The sequence below is a fragment of the Musa acuminata genome, chromosome BXJ1-6, assembly GCF_036884655.1.
Source record: "Musa acuminata AAA Group cultivar baxijiao chromosome BXJ1-6, Cavendish_Baxijiao_AAA, whole genome shotgun sequence".
NCBI lineage: Eukaryota > Viridiplantae > Streptophyta > Magnoliopsida > Zingiberales > Musaceae > Musa > Musa acuminata.
The window spans coordinates 5,685,489-5,697,002 of NC_088332.1; the positions used below are offsets into that span (position 1 = coordinate 5,685,489).

At 40.9% G+C, this 11,514-nt stretch overlaps 1 protein-coding gene across 5 annotated transcripts; it reads right to left on the bottom strand.

The window, feature by feature from the left end:
• Positions 1-374: 374 nt before the first annotated feature.
• On the bottom strand, positions 375-10,680 carry LOC135581951 (protein argonaute PNH1-like). Of its 5 annotated transcripts, none has more exons than XM_065186392.1 (23): positions 10,109-10,680; positions 7,300-7,795; positions 6,998-7,206; positions 6,722-6,868; positions 6,509-6,642; positions 6,289-6,398; positions 5,933-6,039; positions 5,525-5,663; positions 5,339-5,455; positions 4,385-4,492; positions 4,200-4,271; positions 3,811-3,933; positions 3,500-3,659; positions 3,286-3,407; positions 3,037-3,198; positions 2,804-2,946; positions 2,466-2,528; positions 2,297-2,360; positions 2,089-2,224; positions 1,875-1,948; positions 1,347-1,441; positions 1,233-1,264; positions 375-726 (listed from the first exon to the last, which is right to left on the bottom strand). In XM_065186392.1, the coding sequence occupies exons 2-23, from the start codon at positions 7,705-7,707 to the stop codon at positions 560-562; spliced, it is 2,892 nt and encodes a 963-aa protein (XP_065042464.1). In that variant the 5' UTR covers positions 7,708-7,795; positions 10,109-10,680; the 3' UTR covers positions 375-559. The 5 variants fall into 5 exon arrangements, with proteins under 5 accessions (XP_065042464.1, XP_065042465.1, XP_065042463.1 ...); XM_065186393.1 differs by having other exon boundaries at positions 3,037-3,174; positions 10,109-10,678; XM_065186391.1 differs by having other exon boundaries at positions 3,037-3,174; positions 5,339-5,663; positions 7,300-7,746.
• Positions 10,681-11,514: the final 834 nt, after the last annotated feature.

An 11,514-nucleotide genomic window follows, 5' to 3' on the forward strand; every position in this document is an offset into this window, starting at 1 on the left:
ATGATCATTTTGTTCCCACTTCAAATTATTTTTTTTTGTAAAATATGTATCAAAAGTGTATCGACTCCTTCGATAATTAAATTAATATTTGTCCATTACATTTGTAAAAAATAACTCAAGTGTTCATTTTTAATTTAGCAAGCTTGGAAAAAACACTCTTTATTTAGCAAGTGTTCATTCTTAATTAAAGAGAGCACTTCTTTTGTTACCACAGTTACTGTACTAGGATACTAAGTGCTCTAATAGAATATTTTCTTTAAATATCATATTAACATAGTGTCTTCTGGGAATTGACTGTCAAATGCTGATCACATTTATCATTCTTAGTGGGAAAGAAATAGTGAAGGATGAGAACATAGTTGAGATTTCAGATCTGGAAGCTCAAACATAGAACACAACATCGGCATATCATCAGTCATGTATCACATTTCCTGAAATAGCTAGTATACAACACCAAGAATTCAGTTCCCAACAAGGCTGCAAGGCTGAAGCTGCCTCTCTATAGTATAAACATAACATGGATTTACAAAGTAATTTCTTTGCTGCTCCTCCCTCCCTTCTAGCAGTAGAACATCACCCTCTTCACCTTGTCTTTAAGGGCAGGCAGGGGCTTCACAGAGGATCCATTTGTCTGGTGCATGCTGCGTGATGCGTTCTCAGATACCTCTGGATCCATGTAGAACCGAGCTCGGAAGGCAGCTAGATGAGCATAATATGCAGGTGGCACTGTTCAATAATGAATTAGATCAGTGACATCAATGTGCCATTTTTCAACCGAAGGAATTCAAAGACGAAAGTATCCATCTTTTCTGATTCTTAGAATTCTAAACTAGATGGAAGAAACAAACAAAGGCATTCAAGTTGCACAAAGCACTAGACTAGGTGTCCACTTGGATTAAATGTACCATATAACATTATTATCTTCATTTTACAAGGATTTTTCAGGGAATTATTCTGTTGTTGGAACAAGTTTGTTTGGATAAGAAACATGAATTTGAGCTGCCCTATTGTTAGCAGGGGCATAGAAACACTACCCAAAATTGAGAAGGCCCTGCTAACAGATTGACATGTTTATGATCAACAGCCAACTCATAGATTACAATTAATGCTTATGATTTGCTAGAAACTGCAGAAATGGAGAGGTCATTTTTACCAGTCACATTCCTGTTTCACAAAGTAAAAGAACTAAAAGAAACAAACTACTGTAAATATAAAAAAGGAGCAGGTCGTACCAATAGAAACAGACCGGGTGCACCGAGCATATCTGCAATCAGAGAGTAACCTTAATAAATAGAGCTAGTTATTTAAATCATATATGAAATACGTTGTCATTTGAATGACTTTACGTGTAACAGAGATTGTTTGTCAGCGTCTGCATTTCATCTGCCGTAAAATTGTTCTCATCCCATAGAACATGGTAGTGGGCTGGTCGACTAGTACCCTGGCCAGAAATTATTATTACAACAATCAGAAACTAAAGCACTTGTAACATGTCACTGAATGTAGGAAGATCATGTGCTTATAGTACCTATCTTTTCTGTTTACTTTTGCTTGGCCATTATTTTGAGGGCAAAGAATGTGCATGAAGGACATCACATATTATTTATTGATATATCAACAATCATTGTTCATTAATTTCCAGCTTAAAGCCTTAGTATAAATGAAAAAAAGAATTGTCAATTCTTACCACTACTATCTTTCAGTTCATGTGTATGACTGTCGAATATTTCTTTGAAACATTCTTTTGTCTTGCTTTACATGAATCACAATGCTAATATGGACATGTAGCTCCAGCCTCCAACAAATTTACCATCGTGCAATGCGAGCATGAATTGTTCAGGTAAAGAAAGATACAAGCTTTTGAAATTTCTTACCTGTATTCCTGCATGACTGCATAGGTAGAAGTCAAACTCAGCAGGATGACATATCTTAGTATCAACCACAGTTCCTGCCACACAAACTATCAGTCCTGAACCTAGTCTAACCAATGCAACTGTGATTACAAAATATAGCCAAAATTTCCTTGAAAAGTAATTACAAAAGTTTCTCTATCAACTACAAATGTTCAGTAAGGATGGCCATAATTACCGGGTAGGATATTTCCACTCTTGTCTGTGCTACTTCTGTCTTTGTGATTGTTTGCAAATAATCTCGTATGATGGCGTTTTTGCACCACCACAAAAGTCACAGGAGGCTGGTAATTTGGTTCTAAGGATGCGCATGCCTGAAAAAGTGGATCAATAAGCAGCAGTATTTTGAGAGACAAGGTTCAGTTAAAACACTGAATCTTATTAACCTTGCGAATAGCATCTAGTTCATATAGCAAGACTTGATAGAACTGCCCTTCACTAACACCATCCCTGCAGAGAAAGTCAAAAAGTAAACAAGATTAGAAAGCCAATAACCTCGAGCGTTTGGCATTAGGCAAACCAATATCCACTAGGCTCCATAAAATAGACAACTACCTATAGAAGATTATCCTCAATGGCTTTTGTCCTGTTGCCTTCCGGAAAGATATCAGCAGTTCCCTGAAGAAGAAGATGAATGAGACATGTAAGCTCTTCTTGTTTAACAATGATATTTGTCTTGCTTCCTTCTACCAGAAGCTCCAAAAGATCTGATAGACCAAATGAACGTCAAGCAGATATTTATCACAGGAGATCTCAGCACCACACTGAAAAGCAATTAATTAGACTAGGAGCATCAACCTGACATGAATTCCGAAGAACAAGGGACCACTCTTTTAACAAACTTTGGTGTGGGATTCTGTGAAATGTTATGCTTAAAGGAAAGAGATGCAAACCTGATCATGCCTCCTGTAACTGTACCCCGTTGAGGATCATGCCATGTCTTGAAAAGATCCTGAATGAGCTCTTGTCGATGTGCTTGAGCACAGACCAGTCCAGCATACTTTGTAACTTCGGGCCAGTCCTGAGAGGCAACAACCTGAAATCAAAAAATTAGACAAGGTGAACGGATGTCACAACCTGTAACGTGATGCATGCGAAACAAGTAATGCAGAATCTTTTTCATTACAGCAGCAATAGATGGACTAGAATCTTCTCCAGTCTCAGGATGTGTTACATCTGCTCCAAAAATGATAGTTGGTATATCGCTGACCAAAGGAATTCTCCAACTTATGGCATCTAATAGCACAGTGTTTCTTCCTCCCATCTGCACAAGTCGGAAAGATAAAAGCTGCACAAGGAGTTTGATAAATGGTACTTGGAGTATCTAGCAGTCCATTTCATAACACGGAAGATGACATGCAGCTTCAGAAAGTACCTTGACATTTATTTTGAGTGAGACATTTGCAAGGTATTGTTTGCTGATCTTAAATACATGCTTTGTGAGGCAGCACTGGGAGATCAACCCCAAATCAGTTTCACATATTCGTTTAAGATCACCTGTAGATGGACAAACATAATTTTAAATCATGCTTTTGGCAAAAAGCAAACACAAATCCAAAAAAATGATGGATGTAAGATTTGCAACACACCGTATAAAGAACCATTATTATCAGGGAGGATGGCTATAAGAAGCTCTAGCTCTTTTCCCTTCAGTTTGTTGGTTGCTGCATTATATACATGCCTTAAGGCCTTCTCCACTTGGTCTGGCCTTGCAGAATATATTGGGATAACTGGTTCATGGTCAAATTCCTGTAAAGTGTGACCATGAGAATTATGTCCATGTTTCCTTGAATCTTTTCGTAGATGTTATGTGTTTCAAGATTAAATATATCATAATTGTATGCTGCAATTATAATATAGCTAAGATATTTGAAAAAGAAATTGAAACATGAAAAGTTACCATGCCAGATACTTGGCACATCTGTGCTAGCTCCTGACAAAAACTACGAGCAGTATTTTCCTGAACACTCCGAGAAAAGTTAATGCAGGCCCAGTAATTTACTGTGCATCCATTGATCACTTTCTGCATTTGATAGCAAATACCGATGGGGTTAGATATGAAGACATTCTAGCGGGCAAGAACAATTTTACTTGGAAAATGTGGGTGACAATCAGACCCAATAGTACTTCTGATTGTCCAAATCTCAGATCAAACCATTCACAGATGCAGACACCACTTCCCTGTGTGTCTGAACATTTATCTGAATGTAGCTTGATCCTAATCGGAGCCACAGAGCAACTGAAGATGAGGCAGTTAACAACTGCAACAGAGTTTAATTGGACAAGTACCTTATTCATCATATTCCACTGACCAACTTGAGGCAGGCACTCTTTTTCCTTCCCAGTGTCATTATACTTAAGCTTCATAATGCACACAGCATAAATCAAAATATGCTCATGGACAGTTGACTACATTACAGTTGAAAACAATAATATCTCTTTGATTTCATTAAGTTGCTTGAACAACATATTACCCATGGAGCAGGAAGTACTCGAGCTTCCACTGAGGTTAGCTTCTCACTGATGTTGATTCCAAACTCCTTTGCATAGGGATCATGCCCATAAGCATTTTGACGAACTGTCTGAAAGGGAAAGATGGATGTGTAACAATTTCACATTATTTTACAGATTCAATAGAAACCAAAGAAAACATAGCATGACAGTAGTCTAAATTAAGATAACACATTTTATTAATGTCGCAACCATAGACAAAGTCATCAATACTCAATATCTCACTATTATTATATATCTTAAGATCATTAATGATTAATATGTATTTCTATGCCTGACCAATTAAAGGTCAGGTAGCTTCCAGCATCATAAGCAGAATACAAGATGTCATGACCCAACTTGATGAGCTAAATGGTCCAGATGATGGACTCACTCTAGCCATATAAACCAATTCAATGCCTGGATGTGTGTCTACCTCCCATGAAGAAGACATGCCAAAGCATTTGAGAACATCTAAAATGACATCATATTGGACCCTGTAATTGACAATGAAGATCCTTAGCAAACAAATTAGATATGTGGGGATGAAAAATTTTTCCACCAGGAGGAAATGGCAAGCAAGATTCCATGATTAGCCGCTTCATTCAATGCTATAACATACCCCTATACGGTCAATTATGCAAACAACCAAAAGAAAAGAAAACACACTTATCCAAACTGAAACTAAATTTGTGTCCTATACTTTTGACTTTCTAATACATCCCCGCCCTTTATTGCACCTTCCACCCCTGCATTTACTTTTTCGTGTTTGCTTGCTTCCTATTTATAATGTTAATTGTACTTGTAACCTTACTTTTAGAGCTACAAGCATAAAACCATATAGATGCATACCTAGTACCTGTGCCCTCATAAACAACGATAAACAGAAGTCCCCATGGCACTGAGGTGATTGTAGACTTTAAGCATATTTTACTTACCTGCAAAATATCAATTTCTTGATCTCTGGGTCTCTGACATGTAACTTTTAGCAAGGAAGTAATTTGCTTCTCATTCAGCCTCTTTGTATATCTCTGTCCCTCAACTATCTTGCAAGCCTGTACGTAACATAAAATCAGATCTGAAATAACTTGATTAAGAAATTTGTTATGCTTGACCAATCTCACCTCCATTGGAAGATAATTTGCCTTCTTCTGATTTCCTACCTGAAGGCAAGGAAGATGAGCATACTGAATTGTAAACCCATACATCTCTTTGAAGTATTCGACCACAGATTTCATATTCATCTGATCATCAATTGGGAAGCTGTTGAGATGGTAGAGTCAGAACACTAGCAGCAAACACGATTACAATTTCAGCATAATAATTTTGCACACTGAAATGACACAGCAGGGAAACCCTCAAATGTTGATTATGCATCAATTTTGTGGAAAATTTACATATGAAGATTAAAGCAAACCTCATCAAGACATGTTATTAGCAAGCTGAGGCTTTCCTGGTGCATAGGAAATTCTAACTCATTGTATTTTCTAGAAAATGCATTGACAAAAATATTATTAGAATAATACACTCACATCAGTTCGTGTGTAGGTTGTAACGTTAGGCCTGAAACTCGATATTTCCTCCGCACATTTCCCCTGTGTGTGACCTCAACTTTGACACCTCTCAAGGCCTTCTTGATCTGCTTGACATTACCAACTATGCATGATTGATCTTGGTTACACTAGTACTAAAATTATGTTGAAAATAGCCAGAAAAGCAGCTGAGCAAAGACATAATTATTTGAAAGCAAAACACAAAGTTACCTTTGCATCATATCTGGAGCAAATTGTATGAAATATTAAACACCTAGTAAGCACTAAAGTCCAGATGTAGAAAAACAAGGAACTGTAGTTGTATAATCTAAAATTACTCTTTCCCTGATGTATACCTTTATACGATCAGCATCTGATAATGGTCTAGACAATACATCTTTGCCTAGGACCTGAGCTACAAACTCAATCACAGGAAGAGGATCGATGAAAGCAGTGGATGACGGATCTGAACATTCAATATAAATCACATACATTCAGAAAGCCAGATACAAGAGAAATATAGATTCAATTTATTTGTGCCCTATACTACAGTAAAAGGAAAAAACAAATAGATACCGATATTGAGTGAGAGACCCATCTGGGTTGGTCTGATACTCTGGTAGAATCCACACCATGACTGCAAGCCATCACCCAGCCGTTGTGGTTTTCTGATATCTGGAGAATAAAAGCATCTTCCGACGGATATGTACCTACCAGCCATCACTTTGAACAATTACAAAGCATTCATACTCCTAACAAGATGAGTGTGCGTCTTGCAAGAAATGGCACCTTTGATTTGATAATTCCCTCAGAACAATATCAAGAACCTGAAGGGCTTCCCGGGGAGCATCAGTCTGCTGTCCAGCTATAAACTGGCGCAAATGGTGAAGGTCGGCACGGGCTACAAACTTGATCCCAACTCTGTACTCCTTTTCTCTTCACAAGTCACAACAAAATTGGCACAGGTAAGAGCCTCAGTGCAATATTTCAAGTACCATTGAGAAAATAAAAGAAAATAATACTAATACAAATGACATGAAAATAAAAGGCAATAGTCAGTAAAACCTAGTAACCCCCATTCCATCATCATCCTCCACGAGCCTTATGATGAACTCCTTCGAATTAAAGGGCAAACTCCCTGCTGTATAAAGGCTCTTCCTTCCATCATAAGCCGGAAGCCTCGTTCCCAACTCGGTCTCCCTATACAGTCTCACCAATTCTGCAATAATAGCCCTGTTCATACTCCTACAACTTACTTCCGGTATAATTGTCACCTGCAAATGAAGTGCCCCAATAGAACAACATGTCATATGCAATACCATTACCAACACCAATCGATGATGTGACGAACAAGTATAAACACTTACATCATATTGATTTAAATCCTTATCAGGCAACTCGGCAAGGAAATGATTGGCCTTAACAATGCACCTGGTGCCTTCCTGTCCAAATCCTGGCCGCCGGCAGAAAACAATGCCCTTGCTTGACACAGGAGGAGCAACTTTTTCGAGTCCGGCTTCCGCTTCCAACTTCACCTGCCGCCCCGCGGCCTTGCCTCTCGCTCTCCCCCGACGGCGGCCCATGCTCTTCGCTTCCTGTGGCTGGCATCCGTTGTCGAGCTTCTGCTGGTTCACGCTGTTGTGCAGAGGCTTCTTCGAGACAATGTGCTTCTCGCCCTTGAGTGCACTCGTCATCTGCCGGCTGGGCATCGGGGCGGTGTACGGCGACGGCGAAGGACAGAAGCAAGCACCTCGTCTCTCTACATCAGCTAACATTGCAAGCCAGTACGAACCCACATGTATTTATCGAGCCTTCTGAGGGGCGCACCAGCAGAAAGACAGCGAAAGGCAAAGGTAAGCTCAGCTGCAGAAGGTTTAAATAAGGGGATATAATGAATGCTTTGCAGCGATAGCAGGAAGAAGAAGCAGCAGCAGCAGCAGTAGCAGAGATGTGGTATAAACAGAAGCATTAATATCTCATGCAGAGGTGCAGAGCAGATCTACAGTACGCAATGTTTTAGGAGCTCAATCTAAGCAAGAGGAAAGAGGAAGGAAGATGGTTAAAGCACAGCAGAGATACGTTGCAAGTAACGGCTGCCACGAGATGCAGAAGCAAGCAGAAGACCATCATCATGACCCACCTTCCACAGGCCATGGGACTGTTCGCATCAGCTCAACAAACAACCCAACCCCCTCTCTCGTCTAAACCCCATGAAAGGCTTCGTTCAGAGCAATACAGACATGGCCACAGGGCAAAGGTCCATTCATGTAACGCCGGTAGCTGCAATAACACAAGCTAGTAAAGTATTATAGTGAGATGGCACCGAGTTATTACAAGACAAAAGAAGGATCCACTGGGAGTATCAACAAGAAATGGCTGATCTAAGAACATTGGGGTGGCTTAGTCGCAGTCACACTGGGATCCCGACATGGGAGCCGTAGGAAAGGAACAGTGAGTGAGTGTATATGTGTTTATTATGGTGGAGGATTGGGATGGGGACAGGAAAAAGGTAGTGTGGGGGATGCTACTGCAGAGGTGTCGTTTGCGGTGGGCTCCGATCTGGGCTACAAAATGGCTATAAGGAATATAGTGGGGAGCACAGTAAGGACAAGCGACTCGCTTCCCTAAAAGCCCATGGGACAAAGCGTAGCATTCAGTAGTCAGCCCGTCGTGCTGCAGCGGCAGCAGCAGCAGCAGCAAAAGCAGAGGGGAGAGAGAGAGAGAGAGAGACAGGAAGAGATCTCTATAGTTTATTACTGATGTAAGGGATAATGGTGGCAACGAGTGCCTTAAAGAGGTGCGCTGCTCGTGAGTGGAACACGAGACACGCAGCGTCCTCAGTTCGATGTGTGGACTGTAGCCTGATCACCGTACATGACCAAAATAAATATCGTTCTGATGCAGAGGAGGCTTGAAGAGGGTTTCATGGCGATTTATGACCGCTTCGGCAACGAAGAAGCTCGCTCACACCTTCATCACATGAGGAAGACATGTAGTCATTTGCTCCTTCGTCCAAAGTAAGAGCATCGTGCTTGCAGAACAATCACATCAAGTTCACTGCCTCGTTTGCTGAGCCTAATGGGGGAAGAACAGCATCGTGTGGTTTCTCTGAGCTTCTCTTTTGTCTTTGCAGCGTTACCTGAAGCCGATCTAATAGGTAGCGAGGTGTCAGGCTAGAGTTCATGAAAGCAACCAAGGTGGAGGCATGATGTGATCGGCACAGGGGAAGACATGCATGTAAAGAGAGCATTATAGGGCAACCGGAAGTTGCTTGCTGCAGTGGCGTGAGCAGGATGAAGGTCATATCAACCCCATTTCTAAGACAACTACGTCGGATGAGGTGCCGAAAAGGGCAAGAGTGATACGAAGGATCCAAAAGAAACAATCACCACCAAGGCAAAGAAGATAAAGACAGTGGTGATGCGAAAGGCAACAGCCAGCCAAATGACAGCAGAAAGACCCTCAAGAAACATACTAGTCCTGGAGAGGAAATGGTGGACGCCTAAGAAAGGTTGTTTGTGATGATGACGATGATGGCTGATGACGAGATGAGACGAGACCCACGAGATCTCCATGCTCCCACGCAAGGCGGATGGAGTTTCACGTTTGCAGCGAGGCGTGGGGAAAAGGACAGCTACAGGACTGCAGGGGCAATCATGAGATGTTATCTCTGTGGATTTGTGGTGAGAGAGAGCACAAGTGTAAGAGGGAAGAGAAAGAGTAGGACTGAGGGGAGAGAGAGAGCGAGAGAGGGGGGCATGAACAACCTTTTGCTTCACACTTTACTTGCAGGCTGCCTTGCCTCCCTACCGTTCAAACAAGAAAGAGAAAAGGAGAAGCCTATTTCTCTCCCACCTCCCTCTTTATTCTTCTGAACCACCCAACACCAACAGAGCCACAGAGAGAGAGAGAGAGAGAGAGAGAGAGAGAGGTGCAGTGGCTTTTAATGCCCGCCGTCTGTGGGTATCATTCATTACCAAACATCGGCATGCTTGGAGGTATGGCTATGTGATAATGACTACCGCTATTCTCCAAGAACAGAGACCTAATCACCGCTGGGAATTGCAAGCTTAGGCAGCCAAAGAAGCAAGAAAACTAAGAAAACACACACACCACTTGCTCTGCAGAACAGAGCAAATGGGATGGCGAAGGAAGGAGGAGAGAGAAGAAGCAAACCTGCTGGCTGCGACCGGATCTCTCACCCTCCACTGCTGCTGCTGCGACTGCGACTGCGACTGCGACTGCACCACCGATAAAGAAAGGGCGAGGTCTTTTGAGGTGGGAGCGTGCGATTGCAAGAAGCAACCTCCTCCTTGGTCGCGTATTTTTATAAGCTCGCCTCCACGCTTGCCGACTCGCGCGGTGGGATTATAATAAGGCACACCCCATCCGTCGCCAAAAGCAAGAAGGGCTTTCCGATCTCCTTTCTCGACACAGGTACGTGCTCTTTTGCTGGTGCGCGCCTTCCTTCCTTCCTCCCCCCTCTGTCCGTGGCCCTCTGGTGCGTCGTCTAGGGTTGAGAGCTAGACAAAGAACCAAGGCGAGGAAGATATGGGGGCGTCCATACCGACGCAGCGATTGCAGAGAATGTGCGTGGGACGGAGGAGCGAAGACCGCTCGGGAAGCATGCGCGATGAGGAAGACGAAGAGCAGTGTAGGTCATAAAGTGCGCGTCTTTGCTTTTGTAAGCATACCAAAGCTATGACCATACGTTACCATAGCATGCGCGATGAGTTGATGTAAATATACTTTTATGTCTCGAAAAATTATATGCATCCTTTTATAAATGTAAATATACTTTTATACTCCTTTTTATGTCTCCGATACGGGAAGAAAGTAATCTTATTTTAGACGTAAGCAAAGAGTTCTAACGAGAAACGGTGGATTAACTTTTGTACTACATTTCTTTGTCTCCAACGGATGCAAGTAAAATGTTCTCAAAACCTTACAAAGTTTACATATAAGTTCTTTGGTGAATTACGGAAAAAAAAAAAAAAAACTCTCCTATTTTCACTTTTTTACATTAACATCTTCTTTCCATTTATTATCATTTTATTTTTTTATTTTTTTAAATAAAATTATCCTTTGTCTTTCGACCATAGTCGTCACCGTCTTCCCGTTGAATCTTGTGATCACCATCAATAGACCAAAGTAAGAGGGGAGGAGATATGAGGACGACGACAAGAGATGTGGTGACAATGGCAATAAAATGAAAAAAAAAAGGACGAAGAAAAAGGGAATGGGAGATTAATGAAAAAAAAAAGGACGAAGAAAAAGGGAATGGGAGATTAGGGTATATAGTCTTTATAATGAAACAAAGACGACAACGAAGAGTACAGCAGGCACTATAATAAAATGATAAGATGAGGATAAAAAATAAACCAAAAAAGATGACACCAATCGAAATTTTTTTTTTTTTAAGAATTTACCATAAGTTCTTTTAATTTATTAATAAAAATATCATGATTTAAATTTTATTAAAAAAATCATAATTTAGGAATGTACTACTTTGTCAAGTTAGTAATATCACCATATTTTAGACAATTTTATTAATTATTTTTACAATATTTTAAAGCTGATTG